The sequence below is a fragment of the Myotis myotis genome, unplaced genomic scaffold (genome assembly GCF_014108235.1).
Source record: "Myotis myotis isolate mMyoMyo1 unplaced genomic scaffold, mMyoMyo1.p scaffold_m19_p_3, whole genome shotgun sequence".
Classification (NCBI taxonomy): domain Eukaryota; kingdom Metazoa; phylum Chordata; class Mammalia; order Chiroptera; family Vespertilionidae; genus Myotis; species Myotis myotis.
The window spans coordinates 203,580,016-203,605,910 of record NW_023416335.1 but is presented as its reverse complement, the minus strand read 5'-3'; the positions used below and the strand labels follow the sequence as shown (position 1 = coordinate 203,605,910).

The window sequence follows — 25,895 nt, the reverse complement described above, 5'->3', positions numbered from 1 at the left end:
ATTTAGCAACTAAAAATATAGAATGCCCAGTTAATACTTAGATAGACGGTGAATTAGTATAAGTATATCTTACACAATATTTGGTGCAGACTCGACAACATGATTTGTTTTTATCTGGCATTTAGATTGCCTGCTGTCCTGTGTTTTATCTGGCCACCCTGCTTACGGGACGGGCCCAGTGAGAGCCTGGCCTTTGGGCTTCCTTGCGTTCCGGCTGGGGAGCCAAACCAGACCCCCACATGACCCCATTTTCAGAGAGCAGCTTTCTCTGCCTGCGATGAGGCCTGGGGACTGTCAGTCCCCTGCAGGGAGGGAGCAAAGCAGAGTGGCCAGTCCCGGGCAGGCCGCCTGGCTCTCCATCCTCCCTCTCGCTCCGTGACCTTGGGCACGTCTGACCTCTGACCCTCACATTCCTCAGCGGTAAGGCCGGACCGTGCCACATCTATGGTGAAGTGTTATTGAAAGATTAGAAATGATGGCCTGGGTGGGGCTGTTCCAGGGCTTAGCCTGTCGGAACAGGCGCTGAACCGGTAACTGTTATTAACAAGTAATTGCAGTTACTAATTGCAGGTGAATGTAGCGGCGTTGGGAGCCAGGCGGAAGGAAGCCACTTGGCATGCGTCTGGGTTCAGCTGGGTGTGCTGGAGGGCCCGCTGCCAGAACCCTGGGGGATGGGATCTGGTCTCTGAAGATGAGATGATGAGGGTGGAGTTGGTCCCCTCCTCCCAGAGTTAGTTGGGGGGCTCAGAGCTGAGACACACACCTCCGTGTTGAAGGCAGTTGGCTCTAGGGAACGAAGTCCTTATGTCTCCCCCACCACTTCCCTACCTCAGACTCTCCTTGAACAAGGACAGGCCCTGCCATTTCCTGTAGGCACATGCAGGGGTGGATGGGAGAGGGAGCTAGGACAGGCCTAACGTCACCTTCCTCGCGGCTTCCTTCGCTGCCTCCCGCAGGCCAGGCAGCGCCACCTGCAGTGACACTGGACTTCTGGACTCACCCCTCCACCCTGGCACCCCTGCCCCTCCCCCTCGGAGGCCTGGCCCTGCTGCCTGGTGCCTGGGGGAGGGGAGGGCCCTGGCATTCCCCAGCAGCCTGCCTAGTCGCCTGGAGACCGGCTCCCTTTTCCCAGGCCCGGCCCCTTTTATGGGGCAGACAATGTGCGCACACAGTGAGGGCCTTGTGTGGCACCCAAGCCCCGAGCCCTTTGACTTGAGGAATTTTTCAAGGGCTGACCTCTCTCCGTGAGGTCTTTGAGCGTCCAATCCGGAGGCCTGGTGCCCCTGCTGCTTCCTACCCCAGCTCCTGGGGGAGAGCGAGGGAGCGGGGAACAGTGGAGGGCTGTCTCTCCCGCCCTGGTAGAGGCTTAGCCTCTGAAACGGTGGCTGGAAAATCTGGGGGAAATGTCTTGGGGCAGAAGGAGGGGATCTGGGGAGAGGAAATTCCGTGGCTGCTGTTTCTCCCTCATGTCCCCCTTCTCTGCTGACGCAGTGCCATCTCCACGCAGCCACTCTCCTCTCGGCCTCAGTTTGCTCACACGTCAGTGTCGCTGGACCAAGATCTCGGCCCCCGAAAGACTGTTTCCATCAGAATGACATTCTGTATTGGGCAGGGCTCTTTGCGAGGAAAAGAAATAGCCTTTGGCTGACTCGGGCAACATGGGGATGTATTGGAAATACGTGGGAGGCTCACAGAATCCAAAGAAACAATGAAGACCTGCGTCTCAGACAGGTCAGGACCCCGGGCTCCGCCAGGATCTAAGAGGCAGGGACGTGTGGACAGTCTCTGGAGAAGTCAGCTCTGGGTTCCTTCCGGCCGGGTGCCTCTCGGCTCAAAAAAATCAAATTCCAGGGGATGAAGAAACCTGGAGGGGTCCACGGAGTGTCCTGAGGACAGTCGCACCAAGACTGTGCAAGGGAGAGGCATGGTCCCATCCACGCAGAAGCAGTGGAGGTGCTGTTACTAAAAGTCAGAGTGGATGAGATGTCCCCCTAGAACTACTCAATCAGAATATCTAGATTGAGGCTCAGGAAACAATATATATATTTTTTAAATAACATAGAGTCAGGTTTACAAACAGTCCAGGTAGAGGACTTGTTTCATGTGGCTCCCTCTCGGTAGAACGGGACCAGTGGAGCCAGCAAAGAGGGAGATGTACTTCAGCACAATATACAGAATGGGAAAGTCAGCCAGAGCTCACATGGGCTGCCTGGTGAGGGGATGAGCTCCCCGTCACATGCAGGTGTCCAAGCACAGCTGGGCTGGCCATTTGGGAGGAATAATGCAGAAGAGGCTCAGACTATGGAGGGGTCAGCCTACACGCCCTTAAAGGATTCTTGGGCTGGAGTTTTGTCTTTTTTAATTCTTTACTAGAGGCCCAGTGCACGAAACTTTGTGCGCTTGGGAGGGTCCCTCAGCCCTGCACTCTCTCGCAGTCCGGGACCCTTGGGGGATGTCCACCTGCCTGCTTAGGCCCACTCCCCAGCTTATGGCTGAGCGGAGCTCCCCCTGTGGGAGTGCACTGACCACCAGTGAGTGGTCGTTCCCGGTCGTTCTGCTGTTAGGGTCAATTTGCATATTACCCTTTTATTATATAGGATTGTTGAAGTATTACATATGTCACCCCTTTCCCCCCCATTACCCCCCTCCAGCCCGCCACCCTTCACCCCTGCCCCAGGCCTTCAGCACCCTATTGTCTGTGTCTGTGGGTTATGCATATATGCATATAGGGTCTTTGGTTGATCACCTCCCAGCCACCCACCCTCCCCCGCCTTCCCTCTGAGATTCCGCACTCTGCTCCATGCTTCCGTGTCTCTGGATCCACTCCGTTCGTCAGTTTATCTTGTTACTTAGATTCCACAAATGAGAGTGATCATGTGATACTCATCTTTCCCTGAGTGACTTATTTCACTGAGCAGGACCCTCTCCGGGGCTGGAGCTTTTCGTTTGTCCTCCCTGACTCTGCCCCAGTCGCTTTCCCTGCTCTTGCCTTGATGTGTCTGTGAGGAGTTCAGCAGTTTAACTTGTGAGTCTTTCCTCATCCTCCAAAACGTGGTTTTCTCACCCAGGCCCTCTGAATGGAGGAGTCCCTCAGCTGCCATGGGCTTTTTAAAATATATATATTTTTATTGATTTCAGAGAGGAAAGGAGAGGGGGAGAGAGAGAGAAACACCAGTGATGAGGAAGAACCATAGATCAGCAGCCTCCTGTGTGCCCCCTACTGGGGATCGAGCCCACAACCCGGGCATGTGCCCTGACCGGGAATTGAACCCTGACCTCCTGGCTCATAGGTCGACGCTGTCAACGCTCAACCACTGAGCCACATCAGCCAGGCGCCATGGGCTTCCTTAGTAATAATTGTGCCTGTTCCTACAGAGTTCACCCCGCCCGGTGCCAGCCCTGCCCTGGGGGATACAGGGCGCCTGGCAGGTGCCAGCCTCTTTACAGAACCTCTCTTCTCCGGGGCCTGTGGACGCCTGCCTGGGACGTGCTTCCTGGGCAGGAGGGAGGCTGGCTGTGACGGCAGGAGAGGGGGTGGGGCTTCGTGTCTATTTTCCTCACCTCCCACCCTGGGTTTGCAGGAAGGGCAGGGGTGTGTGTTTCCTGAAGATCTGCGCTGAGCTAATTGCCATCTTCAGAAGGGAATTAGTTAAATTAGAGGTTGCCTGCGCAGCTGCTCACAGGATATCAGCCAGGCGGTGAGTGAAGGGACAGGTGGTAGGAAAAGGGATAGGCGTAGAGAAATGCTTCCCCACTGTCAGGAGACAAGAGCACCAGCTCTGTGGAAAGGGTATCTGCTGCTCAGCTTCAGCTTCAGCGAGATGACAAAGAGCAGTGGGGACCGTGTGGGGCGTGAGAACCAATGGTCCCTTCAAAGGCAGCAGCTGGGGCCCGCTCAGCGATGTCTACCGTGTGAGATAAGGGCCTGATGCTGCCACGATTGGTTTTCAAAGGAAGCCAGGGATCTGGAATTTGTGTTCGTTTTTAAAATGGGAAATATATAATTTAAGCCCAATAAGACAGGACTATGGACTCCATGAGGTTTGCCAGTTGGCAACTTCTGACAAATAGGACACGAGTCAGGGCAAATAGGCAGTCTAGCTCCTCTTCTGTCTCCTGGTTAGACTGTAAGTACCAGGAGGGCAGGGAGGCTGTTTTGTTCAGTGCAATTCCTAGGGACTAGCACAGTGCTAGGCACATAGTAGACCATGGATGGATGGATGGATGGATGGATGGATGGGTGAGGGGATGGATGGATGGAGATGGATGGATGGATGGATGAATGGATGGATGGATGAGTGGATGGATGGATGAGTGGATGGATGGATAAATGGATGAGTGGAGGGAGGGAGGGTGGGAGAAGAAATAAGTTCGCTTAGTCTTCTTCTGTGCATTCTATATTCTCATGGTCCCCATCTTCTCATCTTCCGTATACCATCTGTATCCCTTTCCTAGAATGCTTGTGTATTAGTCACTTGCATCTGGGTATGAATTACCTTTGAGTGCATTATCTGTCCCATGGGAACTTCCCCTGGATGGGGTCTTACTCGATGTTCATTAAATGTTTGCTGAGGGAACAGCTTAGCCTTCTAAATGTTAACCCTTTTGGCGGAATGAAAGTTGTGGACTCTGAGATATCTGTGGGGATGAGGGTGACACAGTGTTGTGTCTTTGGAGAGGAGAGAGGTAGGGACTTGGAGTTGACATTCTAGCCCAGTGGTTCTCAACCTTGGCTGCACATTAGAATCACCTGGGAATCTTTTTAAAATCCTGATTTCTGGGCCTCATCCTCTGGAAATTCTGTTTCTTTGTTACTAATATTGTGGCCCCACCCCATAACAAACAGAATTTCTGGAGGATGAGGCCCAGAAATCAGGATTTTAAAAAGATTCCCAGGTGATTCTAATGTGCAGCCAAGGTTTAGAACCACTGCCTATCTCTGCAGTCACAATGAGTGGGTGGCTGATGACTGTTTATCCTATAGGCCTGTGCCAGAGAACAGCCAGGGCAGGTTTCCATCACACTAGACATGAAGCAGGAGTTCCATTCAGAGCAAGAAAGATATTGCCCCTTCCTCCTCTTGGAGTGAGAAAATGACCCATCACTTTGAAGCATCCATCTTATATAAAAACTGCTGTTTGAAATTTTAACCCTGCTGTTTTGGCTTCTGTAAACGCTTGCTTGCTTAAATAATAAGGAAAATAAGACTACTCCCATTCCAGAGAGGCCATAAACCTTCCCTAGACGAAGTTATCAGTGCTGGCACCAGGCTAGGCCTTTGGTTGAGGTCTCAAAGCCCCAGCCCATAGGGCTCTTTAACACATTGTATGCGGGAAACATATTTATACGTTTTACATTGACTGGTAGTAGAGTGTGGGACACGTATTAATATGTTTTTTATAGACTAGCGATAGAATGCGGGTAACGTATAAATATGTTTATTTTTATACTTTTTTATTGCTCTAAAGGGATGCTAACATGCAGATATATGAATTCCAAAGGACAAAATTTGGGTCTCTAACATACAATGGTGAATTATATATGTACTTCCAGGTATAACGGTAATCTATTCAACTGCGTAGAGTCATCCCTTCACACAATTCTCTGCCTCGCCATGCGTTCAGTGCGATTCTAAGAAAAATAATTCAGTATACATTTTATAGTAAATCACAAAAAGTTTCATTGAAAAATAATATGTAAAACTAAAGTTATCGTAATTTTACTGAACGTTGTCATTTGCGCAAAAAATTAGCAAAAATGGCCCGCGCCACCTGTTAGCGCGCGATAAAAACTACCCGCAAACAATGTGTTAAGAACTTGCAAAGGGGACCGGAAAACCCCATATTTGGGAGACAAAGGACTGAAAAAGATATAAAAAGGGACAACTTCCTCCATGTTGCTGCCCAGAATTTGAAAGACATTTTTCTCTGGGTCCACGCATAATAATAATAATAATAATAATAATAATAATAATAATAAAAATAAAGTATAACTCCATTTCTCTAAGCATTGCTTGGTTTTCTCCGGTCTCCTGCAACAACTTGAACTCAGCCCTCCACGGACAGAAGGGGAAGAGATGACATGAAACACCTGCCATGTGTCAGGGAGGTCATTCATGGGGGGCTTATAGCAGACTAGTCATATTCTTATGTGTACAAGGGAAACTGAGACTTGGGAGGGTTGACGTTTGTGTCAGGCAGGGGCTAGGAAATAAATAGAGCTGGACAGGACCTGGGTATATCTTTGAGACTGTGGGTGCCCACCCCACTCTTTACCTAGAGAGATGAAGTTCCACCTTAGCAGCCCACAGGTGAGCAGCACACCTGCTAGCAGGTCTTCATTTAATTCTGCATCCTCATTTAATTCTCATGACAACCCTCTGGGTAGATTTTCTTATCCCCATTCTACAGATGAGGAAAGAGAGGCTTGTCCAAAATCATACAGCCAGTGCCGGAGCTGCCAACTCAAATCTAGACCTTCCGCTCATGCCCATTGTCATTTTTCCTATACATTTAGGGACATGCCCCAGAAAAACTCATCGCCCTCCCCGGTGCCCACAGCATCTACCCAACTCATTTCTCCTCTGTTCTCACACATACACACACACACAGACCCTCTCGCATTCATCTTCAAGGCCCGCGGCCCTGGCAAAGAATAGTACCAAATACTGGATGGATTGATGAATGAGCTGAGCCTCAGACTGGGTTGGGATCTTTGGGCTAATGCCCTGTGTGGTTATCATCCATTTATATGTCTCTCCCTCTGGTTATGCTATCTTCACCCTTGTTTCCTTAGAGCCTGCAGGCTCTGGCATATAGTAGATGGTCAATAAAATGTAAGTGCCTTCCCTGACCGACGTAATTCAGAGCTCCCCTGCTCCCCACATGTGTCCTCTATCGCTTCGTGCATTTTATTCACAGTCCTCATCATTTCTTTTTCACCTGCTTAGTTTTATGACTTTTCTAAGAGCGTGTTAGCTCCATAAGAGCAGAAACTATATCAGCTTTTCCCTTCATGCCTAGCAGGGTGCCAAGTCCCTATGAGCCTCAGTCAATAGTGATACAATGAGGGAGCGAATAGGTGATGTGAATTGTGACCCGGCCTAGCCACAAAAATCTCCTTCCCTATTGTTGTCAGGAGCCAGTGAGGGGCGTGGGGCCCTAGTAGGTCTCAGTTTCTTACCTCCACAGATCCCTGTACAGGTGCGAGGGGCCTGTTACCCTCAGAGGGTCTCTCCCTTTCCGAACCCACTGGAGCCCCCTAACTAAAAGGAGAGGCTGCTCATCATTGGAGGGTCCTCTGGCAGGGGAAGGGGCCAAGGCGTTAGCTATTCTGGAAATAAATAATGGCGCTAGATTTGGATCTCCGAATTTGGACGAATCTCCATGCAACCAAACTGCCACCTGACTCTCCCTGTCCTGCTAACTGGGAAAGGCTGTGTGTGTCCACCTCGGCGGTCTCCTGCATGGTCCCTCATCCCTCATCCGTCATCCGCCTCCCCCGCCTTCTGTCCCGGCCACAGATGAGCAACTGACGTGTTGCATTAGAAACATGAAAATCTAATGGAACCAATTCCTGCCTCCCTGTCCTCCCACCCCTCCCCCAACCGGGGCGACCAGTGGGAAGATGGCCGTGCCTGAGTCAGACCGACCCTTACCCCTCCTCCCTGGGGAGGGCATTGCCCAGGCCTAGCCTCCGTGACCCTACATCTAGCCGGAGTTGTTGGGAGGGCGCTGCTTGGACACAGGTGGATCCTGTTTGTGCTAATTCTCCTCTTCCTCCCGCCCCTGCTGCAGCCCTGAAAGCCTCGGTACCCGCTCCTCATAAATCTTTCTCTCACACCACATCCCGCCTCCCCGAATCGGGGTTTCCCACCCCAGGCAGCGCAGCTTTTATAATATTCTCCTTCCTGGTGCCTCTGATGTGGCTGTAAACTAGGAGACCACCCACAGAGATGGAAGCTCCGTGGAGTCAGAGCTGCCCCCTCCTCCTCCCCAAGGCCAAGGGCTTGACTGATTGGCCGGGACACTCAAGGAGCTCGTCATGAGAATAAACATTAGTAGGGCGTCAGGAAGAGGTCTGCGTGACGGAGACAGAGCCCTTGGCACAGTGGGGCTGTCCGTTTTACCCGAGGTCAGACAGCCGGGCAATTCCGGAGGCAGCCACCCCAGCCCCCACGGCATCTAGAATTCCAGACCATCCCTACCCTTCCCTCTGCCAGACAGAGCTGTTCAGGCAGCTCCAGCCTGAATGAGCCCCCCGGCAAGGAGGCAGCAGTCTGTGTGGCCCGTCAGGAGACAGACTTCTGACTCCCGGCCAGGCAGGGGGATGGACCGCCTGACCCTGCGCTGCAGCCTGCATCTGTCTGCCAGGCCCTGCGGTGAACATCCCGGAGACGGGCAGGACAAGTGTTCCTCCCCGGAAGGTGAGGGCTTGGAAGGCCAGAGCCACCTGGCTGGTGCTGGTGTGGAACAAAGTGCTCTGGGGTCCAGGTTAGAATCAAGGCAAGGGCTGCCAGCTGTCTGCCACCGCACAATCTGACCCCACATCCTACCTAGTCGGTGTGGATTTGTAAGTGTACTACACCGGTGTGCCAGTAGATGGCAGTAACGTGTCTCCAGGACTGGATGCCCTATGGCCTATCCCTGGAAGACATGATGCATTTACCCAGTCAGGAAACATTTGTTAAACATGTGCCCTGGGCCCGGGCCCTTTGTGCCGGATGCTGAGTTCGGTGAGCGTGGAGACGCAGTTTCGGGTTTCCAGGCTCTCGCAGACTAGGTGTATGGGGTCGGGACAGGCAAGCAATGGGTAGTTGCAACACAGGGAGGTCCCTACTCTAGTGGTTAAGGACAGCACACTGTGGGAGCCTACAAGGGTGACACCTAAACCAGCCTCTTTAGGGGGGTGCTTTTAGGGAAACCTTGATGGAGTGAGAGCGAGGCAGCCATGCAGAGAAGGGCAGGAGGCCATCCTGAGCAGAGAGAACACACGGGCAGAGGCTCAGAGGAATACACGCATAGGACGTGTTTAAGGAATCGCAGAAAGTCGAGTGTCCGTGTGGTGGGCGGAAAAAGGAGGAGAAACGGGCCATAGGTCAGCAGGGTCCAGCTCATGAAGGACCCACAGGGTCTGGACTGAATCCCCCAAATCAAGGTCTGGATCCCCAAGATCTTTTAAAGCATAAGGGGCACTTCGCTGTTGCCACTTAGAGGTTTTGTGAGACTGGGCAGGGACTTCTCCGTCTGGAACTTTTGGGGACTGCTCCCTGCCTGATACCTCTCAGGGGTGACATTAGGGTCACATCGGAGGAGGGATGTGAAAGGCTTGAGGCTTTAGTTATCGATGCCACTTCTCTACAATCATTATCATCATCCATCCCTTCTTGCATCGATGGGACAGATCAGAGTGAGGTGAATACTGATTCTGTCTTGTAACCTCCGTGAGGGTAAGGCTGCGTTTTGTTTATTTGTGGATCCCTGCCACAGGACACCCACAGGCACAGAGTCAACACTCAGTAGTTCTCTGTTGTTGGTGTTTGCTTTTTAATATCTGTTTTTATTGATTTTTATTGATTGAGAGGGAAAGGGTGGGGGATAGAGAGATAGAAACATCGATGAGAACATCAGTCGGCTGCCTTCCCGCCCCCCAGTGGGGATCAAGCCCGCAACCCGGGCATGTGCCCTGACTGGGAATCAAACCAGTGACCTCCTGGGTCCTGGGTCTACATTCAACCGCCGAGCCACACCAGCTGGGCTCTGTTGTTTTTGTTGAGTCTGTTTTGGGCCCTGGGCTTACTATGTGCCAGGAGCTGTTCTAAGTGCTTTATAAGTCTTGTCTTGTTTAATCCTCACAGCAAGCCTGTGTAATAGCTACTACGAGTATCCCCATGTCCCAGAAGTGGAAGCTGGCGCACAAGGGGTTGAGGAGTAACCCACGGTCACGGAGCAGGGGAATGATTGAGCTGGGATTGCCTCCAGGGGGTCCAGCCTGGAGCCCGGGACACTCTACCTTGTCACAGAAAAGACCAAGTGACTTTGTCACCACAACCTTGACTGGTAGATGGAATTACCACTTGGCAAACAAGGAAACTAGGACCTAGTTGGGTTAAGTCCGTGGTGAGTGAATAGTGGAGCTGAGCTTTTGCTGAAGCCCTATGATTCCAAATCCATGCCATGCTCTCTTCAGTATTCCAGTGATTGCATTCATTAATAACCACCCCCGGGTCCCGGGCTCGCCCAATACTCCTACCCAATCTAGAGGGACCCTTAATCTAAGTCCTGCCGTGGCCCTTACCCGCTATACCCCTCCTGACAGCAAAGGAGGGCCCTGCCAATTGCACCCTCAGAGCCATGCAGTCTAGAGTTTCCTACCTAAAGGGACCAGGCCCAATTCCAGGGCCTGGGTAGGCCACTTCTCTGGTCCATCCTCCCAAGGCATGGCCAAGGGACAACTGTGGATGCGAGAGTGGGTGAGGGGATAAAGCTTGGCCGTGTGGCCTCGGCCGCCCACATGCCCGCACAAGCAGCCCCATCGTCGGCAGCATAGAATTCTGAGAAATTTAAATTCTGACTCTTCCAGGAAATGATGCAACTGTATTTGTTATGGAAGGAAGACCAGATCGACGTGCTTTGTTTAAATGTTTGCCAGCTTTAGATATCAATTTTATATACTTAATGGAGGTCTCATAGGCCTCCATTGGTTCTTTTGCCTTGGGCCCCACAAAACATCAGAGATGGGCTTATCCCAGTGCTGGAGTTTGCTGACACTGTCTGCAAGAATTCGTGATAAAATCCACAAATTAAGGGAAAAGGTTCCCTTTGCACGAGGCTGGCTTTTACACACATTTTGTCTAAGACCATCCTGGGAGAAAGAAAAACAAAATGTTGCTTTCAAGTATCACTGACAGCTCCTGTCCCACTAAACTCCTGTCTCAGTGACATCAGAGCCTGAGAACATTGTAAGGAAAAGCGAGGCGAATAGCAGCGCTGTCCATTGGAGACGTGGGCCGTGTTGGAAAGCGAACTCCGCAACATCGCGAAGTGTGGGTGGACTTCGGAGGCAGGCAGACTGAAGTTTGGTAAGAAGCATGATGTCTGTGTCAAAAGCATTCTTTTCCTCTGCAAATGAAAGGGTGAGAATAATAGGTGGCAGCATTGATGTTCCAGGAGAAAGAATGGAAGAAGAAACTAAGAAGGTTCTTGAATGTAATCATTGCAAATGATTGATTGGAACTCAATCTCGTGGCCATACCTAGCTGAATGGAGAGTTGGCGTATACATTTTTGTGTGTGCCAATCTATAAATTCTCTCACTGTGTAAAAGAAGAAAATGGGTTGGGATCGAAGAGCTGTCTCTGCCCCAGAAAAGATTTATGGAAATGCTTAACACCGTGAGAGTACAGGAAGTGACTAAGAACTATTCCTTTCATCAACAATTAAAAAGAACAGATGGGCCCTAGCCGGTTGGCTCAGTGGATAGAGCACCAGTCCATGGACAGAAGGGTCCCAGGTTCAATTGCAGTCAAGGACATGTACCTCGCCCTAGCTGGTTTGGCTCAGTGGATGGAGCATTAGCCTGTGGACTGAAGGGTCCCAGGTTCGATTCTGGTCAAGGGCACATGCCTGGGTTGCAGGCTCAATCCTCAGTGTGGGGCATGCAGGAGGCAGCCGATCAAAGATTCTCTCTCATCATTGATGTGTCTATCTCTCCCTCCCTCTCCCTTCCTCTTTGAAATCAATCAATCTATCTATCTATCTATCTATCTATCTATCTATCTATCTTGGTTGCAGGCTTGATCCCTGGCCCTGGTCAGGGCATGTGAGGGAGGCAACCAGTGGATGTATCTCTCTCATATAGATGTTTTTCATTCTCTCTCCCTCTCTTCCACTCTCTCTAAAAATCAGTGGAAAAATATCCTGGGGTGAGGATTAACAACAACAACAAAAAGAGCAAATGGAAACTTTTGTTACTTTTGCTTTGTGGAAAGACATCTAAACCCAGGAACACCCCAACATTGACTGCTATTTTTCAGGGTCAAGCAAAAACATAGGTGTGGAATTAGAAGGCCAGCACTCAAGTACGTAGGGGCACAGTATTTCATCTCTCTGGGTTTCGGTGTCCTTGTCAATAGGAAATAATAAATCCCTACCTTGTGGTGGTGGTTGTAAGGGTTCAATGAGAAAGACGACAGGTTACAGCCTGTCGCAGAGAAAACAAGTGTTGTTGTTTTAAATCTATCTCTTCAATTATTTGCTCATTCAAAAAATAGTAATGGAGCTCCTACTGTGTGTGAAGCCGTCTGGTAGGTGATGGGAATGGAATGACGAATAAGGTCGCTTGTTCCTGACCTAGAAGAACTGCCTTATCGTGCAGAGGGGCACAGGCATTAAACACGGTTACTAATTACACTTGTATTGCATGTTATGAAAGAAAAGTAGAGGATGACAAGAGAATCCATATGAGAAGAGAGGTGAAGGAGGCCAAAATTAGGGTGTTTTTAGAGAAAAGTGGGCAAGTGGGTAGATTGAGAGATAATTAGAATATAGAATCAGTGGGGATAGGGAAAGAGAAAGAGGTAAGAATGATGTCTGTGTTTCTGCCTTGAGTAATGAGTAGATGGGATGCCGTTTAACTGGTAATGGGAAGATGGAAGCAGGGGTGTGGAGGTGAATATGATGGAAGGATGGATGGATGATGGGCCTATGGATGATGGGTGGATGGATAAATGGAGGGATGGACAAAGGAGCAGATAAGGTCCACTTCACTGGACACATGGACAAATTGAGAAATTAAGTAAATGGATAGATCAATTTAATAAGCCCTTTATGAAATATATGGGGTATAATTCAATAAAATAATTCTGCACTATTTGTTTATGTAGGATTCTTAATAACCCTTAGAAGTATAGCATGCAGGTATTCATTTCTTCTTTTAGAGAGGGTAAAACAGAGACTCAGGAAGGCAGAACAAGAACCTGAGTCTCCAACTCTCCCATCAGTACTCTTGACTGTCTCTCGCATAATACGTATAAATACTGAGGAAATCAGAGGTCATGTCAGAACACATTGGTAGAGAATGTGCCTGGATACCCACCTCTGGGGGCAAGAAGGCCTTTGGGAGAAGGGAGAAAGGGTAAAGCAGTCTGCATCCTTACTCAGAAATGCCTTCCTTTCCTTCACAGGGCCAAGTATTTCCAAGGAAAGAAGGTGAATGGAGAGATTGAGATCCGAGTGGAGCAGGTAGGTTGGAGCGGAGTCTTTATCGCTGTCCCGCTGACCTTTTCTAGAGCTGGAGCCATTCCCAGGAGCAACCGTAGACCCCAATCTTATGTGGCTATACTGAACCAAGATTACCAGAAAAATCCTGGCTTATACCTGGGAGTCTCATTAAATTGCAGAATTATTTAGTCCAGTGGTTTTCAACCTTCTTGTTTTAGCAGTTGAACCTTCCCGATTCTAAGGATATCTTAAGTAGGAGCCCATTCTACAAAATAGAGACAAGTAGAGCTTCTCTGAGCGAAATAGGCATGGGGAGCCCGAAGGCCCATCTGCTCCATCATTCCACTTCCCCACACCCCTGCCATGGTCTCTGAAGCATGGAACTACTTGGGCTGGGAGCACTGTGGTTTTGAATCCTGGCTCCCTCATTTTCTAGGTATTGGGTACATGACTTAATGTCTTGATATCATTTTTTGGGTTTGTTTGTTTTTTTGGTATCATTGTTGGGATTAAATTACTTAAAGCCTCAGAGGAGATTAGAATCATGAATACTGGCTCTTAGAATTAGCAAGAATATCAACATTCAATTCCCTCATTTCATGGGGAAAGAAACACAGACTTGCTCAAGGCTACATAGGGAGTCATTGGCCAACTTAGGACTCGAACCTAATTGTGCTTGGCTTTAGCATGTCAGAGCATGGGCTCTGGGGCCAGATTCTATGTTCAAATCCCAACTGTGGCCTAAGCTGTCTGCTTCTCTGTGTCTTCATGTGTACAGTTGGGTAATGATAGCATCAACTTATAGGGTGGCTGTGAGGATCAAATGAGTTAGTCCATGAAAAGTACTTAGAACAGTGCCTGGCACATCCCAACACTTAGTAAATGTCACCCTTTTATCATCAGCATCATCACCACCTTCGTCACCAAAGGCAAACAGTTAATAATATAGGAAAGGTCCCTGCTATGGGATCAACTCAGCAAAGTGCAATAAATAAAATAGAGGGGTGTGACTTTTCCAGTGCTCTGAGTTTGATGTGCTGGAGGAACCGAAAGCCTTTCTGAGCATCTAATTTGAGTTGGCTTAGTATTAAAACTCCGACAACTTGAATTTCAATTTGATCCTGTGGCTTTCAAGTCTGTCCAATGTCCACTGGTTTTCCTTCCCTGGCAAAGAGCAGGTTATTTTCGTTCACTTAACAAATATTTGTCGAACGTCTACTGTGCTACTGGCTAACGGGGCCGGGGGGAGGGGGGGGGGGAGAGGAGGGGGGGGCGTGGCGAGGATATAGAAGCAGAGGTTCTGTCCCAAAAAGCTTGTGGTCTAGAAAAGGAGGCAAGGTAAGTCCTCCTAGGGCCTCCACACAGGTGGAGTCCAGGAAAGAGAGGTCCAGACTTAGCACTGTGGGCCGCAGAGGCCACACGAGCCGAGGGAGCCAGGAGTGGCTTCGAGGAGAGGGTGCTATTTGCAGTGGGTCTTGAAGGATGGCTCTGCTGTCAACAAGTGGTGGCAACGTGAAGAGTGTATGAGATGGAAGCGATGTGAGCAGAGTTAAGACCAGAAGTGCAGGGTGTGCAGTGGTGGGGAATCCAGTTTGGTTGACTCCAAAACGGGATGCATGATGTTCTCCAACCCCAACCTACTCATCATCCCAAGTTTCCTCTCTCAGTGAAGGGGGCCACGGTCTACCTTCCACCTTAGCCAGAAACCCGTGGTCTCTGCATCCCTCCCTCTCCTTCTGCCATACGCCCATGCAATGACCAGATCCTGTTGACTCTGCAGCCCCCCTCTCTCTAGTCTGTTCCCTTCTTTCCATCCCCACTGCCTAGATCAGGGGTGGGCAAACTTTTTGACTCGAGGGCCACAATGGGTTCTTAAACTGGACCGGAGGGCCGGAACAAAAGCATGGATGGAGTGTTTGTGTGAACTAATATAAATTCAAAGTAAACATCATTACATAAAAGGGTACGGTCTTTTTTTTTTTTTTTTAGTTTTATTCATTTCAAACGGGCCGGATCCGGCCCGCGGGCCATAGTTTGCCCACAGCTGGCCTAGATCAATGATGGCGAACCTATGACACGTGTGTCAGAGGTGACACGCGAACTCATTTTTTTGGTTGATTTTTCTTTGTTAAATGGCATTTAAATATATAAAATAAATATCAAAAATATACGTCTTTGTTTTACTATGGTTGCAAATATCAAAAAATTTCTATATGTGACACGGCACCAGAGTTAAGTTAGGGTTTTTCAAAATGCTGACACGCCGAGCTCAAAAGGTTCGCCATCACTGGCCTAGACTCTTGGCTGAACCATCGTCAGCTCTCATCCAGTCTTCCTGTTCAGTGGCCTCCTAATGCCATCTTTTCAGCCTCTTCCAACTGATATTTTGTACTAAAGCCAGAGGGATCTTTCTTTAAAAGCAAGTTAGATTCTTAGAAGGGTTAACATTAAAATCCCTTCCTCAAAGACTCCTCCTCTAAGCCCTCACACCCTGCTCTCCATCAGGTAACTTGGTTGTTCCCAGCATTTCCTTTCTGGCCCTGAGCGGAGTGTTTAACCACCCGTGTAGATGTGGGATTCCTTGCATGAGGGTAGGGACCCTGGCTGTTGGGATCTCATTTCTCAAGTAGCACAGGGCCTGGCACATGCTGGGACGGAAACAGATATTCGCTGGCAGAACCACGTCTAGATTCCACAGATTCCAGGCTGTCCGTTTCCAAGGGAGATAAATCACTGCTCCTTAATCTCCCTTCAAAAATCGGAGTTTTCCATCAACCATCTGTTACCTGCTCGGTTGCCAGCTTCGCTAGCCTTGTCTCATCCCATTTATGAAAACCTCAGAGGCACGTTTTAATTTTATTCTTAGGTCAGTGCCTCTCCTGGCCCAGCTTATGGGCATGAAACCTTTGAGCAGGAACATCTGAGGGGATTGCCCTAAGAATAACTCGCCTTGGGGCTCTGGGGACACCCAGCCAGTGTAAGAGGGCGACGATCCCACTGGAAAACATTGGCTAACCCGAGTCCTCCTCCTTTCCAGCCATCCCCCTCCATGGAAGCCAGAAGGCACATTAGCCAGGAGACCAATTAGCAGGTCATTTGGACATTTTTTTCCGTGGAAAACATGCCGTCCTGAACCCCATCTTAGAGTCTGGATTGTCTGTCGTTTTCCCATCTGGACCAATGGGTGGGTCCCATAAGCAACCCCCAGGAATCTCATATGCATCCGCTAGCGCTTGGGAGAAGACGTAGGATGGAAGCCACTGTTTAGTCTGAGCTGGCCTCCCCGCATTTTGGAAGTCTGTCTCCCAACTAAGGGCCAAATTAACCAGATAATTGCACCGTCTGAGTTTTGCTGGACAGAGTGAATGAGTTCGTTGTGGTTGGCCTGGAGGAAGCCTCCGCCCCTTCTCTCCACCCTTTCCCCCCAGTTCAGAAACTGCTTGCCTCAGCGCTTGCAGAGCCAGAAGTGAAGACACCCCGAGGAGGCCCATGGGTGGAGGGGGGGCGGGAGCTGCATCGTGTTGCATTCCATTACCCAGAATGCCCTGCTGGCTCTGCAGGGCCTCACAGCAGTGTCCTAGCAGGGCCTGAGAGCTTCTGCCCAGGGCACTTGGCATGTCAAGCTCTCCTCTGTTTATATTTGAGGCAAAGGGTCTTTTTCTCCACAGGTGTACGTCACCCCTCAGTGGGACCAGTGATGGGGTTGAGGAATGGATTAATATCAAGTGGACTCACAGTTCTGCGAGACTAGCAGACTAAGACTCATGAGACAGGATTTGGGCTTCATTCTTCTCTAATAGGAAAGGCTGAAATTTCATGGTCAGCCTTCCCTCAGTGTTAGTAGAGGTACCAAAGCGTAAGGAACGACAGTGCCTTCTTCCAGCCGATGGAGAGAAAGGCAAGAGAAGAAGATTTGCTCCCGAATGCCAGTGGCTCCCCTGAGTCCTGCCCTTGTGCGATACCAGGGCTGGGATGGGGCTAGATAGATGTGTGTGGGTCCCAGGGAAGGCTGTTTGGTTGGAGTTCTGTTCATCTTTTGCCCTCAAACTACATATTTCCTCAACTTAAGTGTCTTCTGGAAGGGAAGGTGGGATTTTTCTCCTGAAATTTTTATTTTAACACTCAAGACCATCATATTTTTTTTTTTCCTCATACCCACCTGCCTTCCATCCACAATTCTTTCTGGGCAACCTTCCTCGGAATGGATCTTAGCCGTAGATATTGACCATAAACGCCATATGATATTTTAAGAAGTAGTTGTCAGTGAGAGAGAGACATGGAGGTTGGATGTTAACCCAGTTTGGTGGCAGGGTAGCAGGTCAAGCATAACCCCCCTTAGGAAATGACTACTTGAGAGAAATGTATCTAATGGCTTGTCAGAGAGCTCTGCCCTTGGCTTTGCTCTCCTCCTCCTCCTTAACAGCGACTCATCAAATTGCATTTGCCAATGACTTGGAGCTGAATGGGATTAAATCTGATACAATCAAACTGAGTGGACATACGCTCTAGGGTCCTATTCAAAAACTCAGCTGAAGAGGAGCAGGATTGGGAAGACTTCGTTTGTTAAAATCCCATGAAGAAAAGAATAGACCAAAGATTTGAGTTGAGTAAGTTCCTAATGTCTGTGGGAGGAAGTATGGGGCGGAGGTTAAGGTTGTGGCTCCAGAGTAAGATAACTAGAGATGGAATCTCAGCTCCCCCATATTTCAGCTGTGCTGACCTTCCACTTACAACATCTCTAAGCATCAAAGTGAGAGTAGTAATTTCTGCCCCTAGAGTTACTGTGTAGATTCCGTGAGTCAGTGTACATATTATGCTTAGCATAGTCCCTGGCACATATAGTAAGTGCTCAATGAGCTATGGTTATGGTTGTTAGTACCCCCAAACCTGATGCTACTTCAGGTTGCATCATCAAAGGACAGTATTTAGAATACAGGGAGGTGATGGTACACACACACACACACACACACACACACACACTCTATGCTGGTCAGACTCTAGTGTCACCCACCTCAGTGTCACACTGTAAGGGGGAATCTCAACCTGGAATGCCGTCTGTGGAGAGTGATTGAAGGGAGAGGACTGTCTTCTATGAGCAAAGGGGCTCAGTGTGAGGAACTGGAGATGTTGAGTCCAGAAAAAGGGAGGCCTTAATAGGACGCAGTCTACTATGTATTTGCAGATATATCTACCACCTGCATGAGTGGCTGAAAACAGGAATAGCTGTCCCCTGTTGAGCACATACAAGATAAGGCTTCATACTTTCTATTGTTGGCCTGGGTGCTGGCATTGCCTCCATCCTATAGAAACACAGGCTCCGAGGGAATGTGTGATTTCCCAAGGTCGCCGACGTATGATTGGCAGAAGCCTGTTTGTAAACCCAGGCCGTCTGACTTCAGAGCCCTCCTCTGATCCGCTGTATTTTCTGGCCAGTGTTGCAGACACAAGAACAATAACCAAACACATGGGTTCAGTCACTCTGCCCGCATAATCTTATGTCAGCCCCTTCGGGGTGGTCCTGTGACTCTCCCCACTTGGCAGGTGGAGAAACTGAGGCTCAGAAAGGTTAAACACCTGCTTGAAGTGACAGAGGAGGGCTGCTACCATCATCCTATTTCAACTCCTACACAAACGCCTGCTATTGGTAGAAATTAACTGGGACGTGTAGGTTTAGGCTTTCAGCCCCATGGGGTGGGAGAGACTACAGAAGGATCCGGGTGTGGGGCTGAGTGGCACAGTCCACCCCTTTAGCTGCTCAACATTCACACACACTCTTCTTATCCAGACTCTTCTGCTTCTTGACTCTTTACTTCACATACCTGGGAGTTTATCCCGTGAGAGGGTGTGCAGAGCTGCCTCATTCTTGTTCATGATCGCCTAGGGTGCTCTCACATGGACATACCATAGGGTATGGTCCATAACTTTGTCATTACGAATAAGGCTAGATATGTGTCATTTGTTAGTGTAGCCATCGGATTCCTTCGTAGAAATACAACAACCGGCTCCAAAAGTATTGCAGGTAGTGAGTGCCATAGTGCACCTTGAGGAGTGAAGGACTTTCCCCAGGTCACATCTCTGTCCTGGGGTAGCTGCACTCTGTGACTGGCTGGCACAGGGTGTAAAGAACTCACCCCTTGCGCCCACTTTGGGACAACTCTGAAGGGCCACCCAGCTTCCGAGCTCCTTGTGGAGTTGGCCAAGGCCCCTGCTGAGACTGCTGTGAAGGTCAACTACTCCCTCTGCCCAGACACGCTTCCTCCCCTCTCCTCAGAACACTCCCTAATGTCCATCTCAGAGTCTACCTCCCAGGGCATTTATAATTCTGATCAGTTTTGCCAAATTACCCTCATCGAGGTTGCATGGATGGTCCACAGGGGCCTTCTGGTCTAGGTCGCTGGGACGCTCCGGGCCCATGGACCTGGAGTCCATCCTGCCCAGGATGCTCCCCCAGATGCATCCCAAGTGTTGGAGCTGAACTCTGAAGTGCTCCATCGTCGGGTCCTCCCCTGTGACCTCCTTATGTTTGAAACTCACCAGAGCTTGGCGCTTCTCTGCAGCCTGAGCCCCACAGAACTCTCCCCGCTCTGATCCACTAAGCCCTGTTTTGTTAACACAGTCCTGCAAGATTTATTTGTTTGGCTTGGCGTACCCTGACCTCAGGCGTTCTGTTTTGTATTATTTTTTAAAAGCATGCAGGTCTCCATGGAAGCCTCTTTCTTTTCAAATCTAAGAACCAGCTGGGGGAATTAAAAAAGCAGGTGGGCCACTAGGGTGGACTCGCCGAAACATAACTCATTAGAGGAGCAAGTGTTTCTCTCAACCATGGCATCGATGAATGCGGGTGTGTCTCCATCCTGCATCTACTTTCAGGCTCAACAGGTTAAGGAGACAATAGACAGATGGAGAAGAGCTAGTAATGGTGATGGCAGGAAACTTTCATTGAGCATGTGCTGTGTGCTCGGTGCCGTGTCAAGGGGTTCCTGTGCGTTAACTCATTTAACCCACACAGCATGCCTGTTGAGGAGGAAACTGAGGCTCAGATTGCTTAAATAAATTGCCCTGGAAGGGTCGCCCAGCTAGCAAGTGTGGGGAAGCTGGCATTTGAACCCAGGTTCAGCCGATCCCAGGGTCCTGGCTCCTAACTGAGTAGATCTGTCAGAGTGTCTGTTGGGTCTTGAACTTGTCTGCATCCAGCTTTGGCCTTTCCCCTCTTCCTCAGGTCCCCACTGTTCTTTCCTATCTCACCCTGCCCTTTTTTTCTTTTCGTTTTTATCCTCACCCAAGGATATGTTTCCATTGATTCTAGAAAGAGAGGAGGTGGGGGGAGAGGGGGACAGAGGGAGGAAAAGAAAGAGAGAGAGAGAGAGAGAGAGAGAGAGAGACATCAATGTGAGAAACATACGTTGGTTGCCTCTTGTACACACCCAAATGGGGATCAAACCTGCAACCTAGATGTGTGTCCTGACCAGGAATTGAACCGACCGCCTTTTGGTGCATGGGATGAGGCTCCAACCAACGGAGCCACCGGGCCAGGGCTCTCACCTGCTCTTTGGATCTACTGGAGAAATTACAGATTCTTAATGAGATGTTCTTCCAGCAAAAAGACTCCTCCTAACGGTGCTTACTCAGCATTTGATGTTTCTGGCTTCTTGCCGCACCGTCCCCTGTTAACGATTCTGTTTCTTCTCTGTTTTCCCCCGAGGTGATGTTCCCTGTTTGTCTTTTGGTGTGACTGTGTGTCTTAGACAGCACGAATAGTAAAATAGCTCCGATTCTGGCCCCAGCCCACCTGGGTGGGAATCTGGCTTTGCCACTTCCTGAGTGATGCGACTTCCCTGCGCCTCAGTTACAGTTAAAATAACAACAGTAATAGTAACAGATACCTATAGAGCTGGAGATTGGAACAGAACACCCCACTTGGAGCGCTCTAAGCAGATACCAGCATGTAGAAAGTGCTCAATGAATATTACAGCTGTTTTGACAATCGCCATCACACTATTAAATACACATGGCCCGCAGTGGTTTCTAGGCGTCGGTCTTGGGGATTATTCAGAAATGAAAATGTTATAATCCATGTTCTGAAGAAGTTTGCTATGTAGTTGGGGGAATAAGAAATAGAAAAAAGTTCTTACTCAGCCAGAAGCACCAAATGCTGGGTGTGAGCCATTAGGAGGAGTCTTTTCCTGGAAGAACGTCTCATGAGAATTTGTAATTTCTCTTGGATCAAAAGAGCGGGGTGAGGTGAAAGGGACAGTGGGAACCCACGAAGAGGGAGAAGGCCAAGGCTGTATTTTAATGTGAATGTGTTTTACTTCCATCTGTGTCCAGCCATATTTCCCATGGACATGCGGCCCTCCCTGGCACTTGGGTCAACTTCTGACTTTTCGTTGTCAGCAGACAGCAGAGGTCCTGGTCAGGGTGCTCTGTGGTCCTGGATGATGTGTGAGGGACGGGAGGATGTGGTGCCGTCACAGGAGGGACATAGAGGGCCCTGCACAGGGAGTGTGGTGTGTGGAGGATCCTTGGGGGGGGGGGGGGCTCTGGACAGGGAGGAGGCGTGTGGGGGACACGGGGGGCTCTGGACAGGGAGGAGGTATGTGGGGACATGAGGGGCTCTGGACAGGGAGGAGGCATGTGGGGACACGGGGGGCTCTGGACAAGGAGGAGGCATGTGGGGACACGGGGGGCTCTGGACAGGGAGGAGGCGTGTGGGGGGCACGGGTGGCTCTGGACAGGGAGGAAGCATGTGGGGGACACGGGGGACTCTGGACAGGGAGGAGGCGTGTGGGGGACACGGGGGGCTCTGGACAGGGAGGAGGCATGTGGGGACACGGGGGGCTCTGGACAGGGAGGAGGCGTGTGGGGGGCACGGGTGGCTCTGGACAGGGAGGAGGCATGTGGGGACACGGGGGGCTCTGGACAGGGAGGAGGCATGTGGGGGACACGGGGGACTCTGGACAGGGAGGAGGCGTGTGGGGACATGGATCCGTGGTTGGAGGAGTCCCGCTGATTCTGAATGCAGCAGGGCTGCTTCACCAGTTGGTGCTCCTTTGGGGCCCTCCTCCCTGTGGGCTGTCCGCCCGTTCGCACCCTAACCAGCACTGAGGAGAAGGGAGCAGTGGGGAGGACAGCGAGTCCATCTTGCACTGCAAGTCCAGTGCCTAGTTCCTTAGCCTCCACCTACCATGTTGGGTAGCACTCACCCTTCCGCCCTGCCACCCATTGCATCTACCTCGGCCCTGCCTCTGAGCATCAGAGCCAAGAGACTCCCGTGGGAATTAATGGAGATGCTGAAGGAGAACTCCATGAGCTCATGAATGTCCTGAGGACATAACTTGTCTTAGGTCTTAGCCTGCCGCCTCCTTCCCGAAACAGCCCCTGCGCCCCCGCTCTGCACCCGGCCTTGTGACGGAGCCCCCCACTCCCAGTGCTCTCCACGGGTGGGAGGACAGACATCGCTCACTGTCGCACACGGTGGGAGGCCTGTCCCAGAGCCGGGGCAGAGCACCGTGGACCACAGGAGAGGGACCATCCACTTTGCTTTGGATGCTCTTAGGACAGGCTTCACGAGCAGCCGATGCCCAGCGGGGATTTGGGGAAGAGAATGGACTGCATCAGGCTGAGCGGGGGCAGACGTGCACATCAGGCCTCCCAGCCAAAGAGCGCACTTTAAACCTCAGCTTGTCACACGTCGGGGAGACGGGGTGCATGAGTGCATGAGAGGGAGTGGCGGGGTCTGGTGCTGGACCAGCAGCTAGAGACCGGTCTGCTCGGGGCAGGGGGCGCTTATGTTGCAAGGCATGCAGCTAGAAACCGTGTCCCAGAGGCAGGGGGACATAATTATTGCACTTTTATTTTTTTTAATTGATTTCGGAGAGACAGGGAAAGAGAGAGAGAAACATTAGTGATAAGAAAGACTCGTTGATTGGCTGCCTCCTGCATGCCCCTACTGGGGATCGAGCCCCAAACCTCGGCATGTGCCCTGATGGGGAATTGAACCAGGACCTCTTGGTTCATAGATCTGCACTCAACCACTGAGCCACACCAGCCGGGCTTATTGCACTTGTAAGGCCCGGAGTCCTGTGATAATGTTTCCATTTTAAGATGTCCATGCTGACAGTGGTTTAGGAAAATGGACTGGGTGGGAATGGTGGCAGGAGACCGGAGACTGGGAACTCGGCTCTGGATTGAGGGTGAAAAGGCATCTTATGCTTGACCATCATGCTAGGGGATGCGGTTCGGGAAAAGGCCTGCGTGCCTGCACATAAGTTCCTGCCATTCTGTCTCAGCCCTTGAACCCTCATTCTCATCCCTGTGATTCGTGTTTGGGAAGAGAAGATATGACCCACTTTCCTTAAAATAGAGAGAATGGAGCCATACCCACGTTATGTGTAAAATCAAGCCACTGTTCACCCGGCTGCTGTGGCTCGGTGGTTGAGCATCGACCTATGAGCCAGGAGGTCACGGTTCAGTTCCCCATCAGGGCGCATGCCTGGGTTGCAGGCTCGATCCCCAGTAGGGGGCATGCTGGAGGCAGCCGATCAACGAATCTCTCTCATCATTGACATTTCTATCTCCCTCTCCCTTCCTCTCTGACATCAATAAAAATACGTATTTTTAAAAATCCGCTGTCAGCCACATCTGAGGCACCATCTGAGATGAGTCCTGGCCACTCGTCTGACCCACGCCTCACCCCACATTTCAGCTTACGCCCAACCTCCCTGCTCTCCAGCCTTGACTGCTCCTGCCCTCCCTGCTCCGCCCCCTCCTGCCCTCCTCACACTGCCCCTCCAGCTTTGACCTTCAGCCTTTGCCTGGCCGTTCTTCCCCTTGGCTCCCAGCTCTGCTGCCTTCCCCACCATTTGGGGTTTGGCTCGCTCCCTGATGAAGGGAGCCCCCCAGGGTCCACCCCAGCCCTGCCAGCAAGCAGCCCTGCCCGGATGTGCTTACAGGATTTCAGCCCCTGGTTTCAATAGGAATCAAGGGTTATTAATTAACCCAGGGTGGAACCTATTAGGAAACATCCCAGAAAAAGCTGGAACGAACCAAAGGGACTTCTGAATTCACAGCGGGGAAAAATGCCTTTTAATCGACTTGGATGACTTCACCGCAAAAATCTGTCTGGCTGCTATGCTAAACTGGAAAGTAATCCATGAGGTTGTCTCAGGAATCGCCCGCCCACCCTGACCCGGGTCTCCTGGGGAGGGGCGTGGGGCCGGCGCAGAGCAGGCCCATGCTTTGAACTGGCTTCTTTTGGGCCAGACCCAGTCTGGCTGCGTTTCCCCGGGAAAGAGAAGAGAGGCTGACATCTGAGAGCGCGCGTGTGTGTGTGTCCTACCGCGCCTGTCTTTACGGAGCCTTTCTATGGCACTGCTTACTTTAGAGTAGAGCTCAGGCTAAGCTGAGCCCATCCCGAACCCCTTCTCTCAGCATGTCTAGAGGGGGACATGAGAGAATTTTCGCGGATGGCGTTGTCATAGAAATGACAGCTGTGCGGCCTGGGCTCAGAGGGCGTGACAGTGAGTCTCTCCTCGCACGCTGACGCTCACCCAGTGCCAGGCACATGCTCAGCACTGCCTGTGGGTTCCTTCATTGAATCCTCATCGCCACCCTCTGAAGAGCAGGCACTGGAGGTTCCCCCCATTCTCCAGATGATGAGACTGAGGCTAAGAGAGGTTATGCGGCTGACCCGAGGCCACACCAGGGGCGTACCAGGGGCAGAGCTGTTTTACTGGTACCTGCGAAGGGAGAACCTGCGGAAATAAAATCTGGAGCCTTGGTGATTATATTCTCACGTGTCCGGGCTGGCTTTTACGTTACATTTGTTCCGTGGGACTTAAGCTTGGCCAGCGAGGAGCTCGGTGAGCTAGCACCCACCACCTTTTCTACCTCATCCCCTCCATTGTCTGCCTTCGATTGTAATCCTAGCAAACTCTGTGGTCCCCACCTGTCCTATTGTGTCTGCATTCACTCCTCCCCTCCTCCACGCCTTTTCTTGTGTCAGTCTCTCGTCCTGGGACATCCTCTCTCAGATTTTGCCATACATTCTCCAAGGTTTAGCTCAGGCATCCTTTCTGCTTCCCCTGACCTCTCCTTCCCTCCAGGCAGGGCGCGGTGCCTCTTACCCATGCTTGCCATTCTCACGGCTGTTTCTACCATTACGCCTACCAGATTACCTTGAAATGACCAGTTCACCTGCCTGTCACTCCCTGTGGACTCTGGGCTCATAGGGGACAGGGACAGTGTCTTAATTCATCCTGCAAATATTAATTGAGTGCCTACTGTATGCTAGTGCTAGGGCCATAGTGGTGATTAAAACAGATATACCTGCCCAAATAGATACAGTCCTGACTGGATAGAGTTTAAGGTCTAATGGGAGAGACAAATATTAATCACACAGTCTCTCTCCCTCTCTCCCTCTCTTCTCTCTCTCTCTCTCTCTCTCTCTCTCTCTCTCTCTCTCTCTCTCTCACACACACACACACACACACACACCATAATTACAAACTGCTTTAGGATCTGTGAAAGAGAGACACACTGGTAAGTGGCATGTGGTAGGTAGGCAGCGCTGGGCACCGATTCAGGCACATAGCAGATGCTCCAAGTACCCCAGTACTCACTCTCCATCCGATAAATATTTATCAAACTGACCTGAACCAGGGTAAAATAAATAAGC

At 50.6% G+C, this 25,895-nt stretch overlaps 1 protein-coding gene across 2 annotated transcripts in view; it reads left to right on the top strand.

Moving 5' to 3' along the window:
- The window catches only part of SYN3 (synapsin III), a 388,952-nt gene that overhangs the window by 35,739 nt on the left and 327,318 nt on the right, over positions 1-25,895 (top strand). For both annotated transcript variants that reach the window (XM_036297700.1, XM_036297699.1), the window contains exon 3: positions 13,183-13,240. In XM_036297700.1, the coding sequence (XP_036153593.1) occupies positions 13,183-13,240 (58 nt within the window). The remainder of the gene's footprint in view (positions 1-13,182; positions 13,241-25,895) is intronic.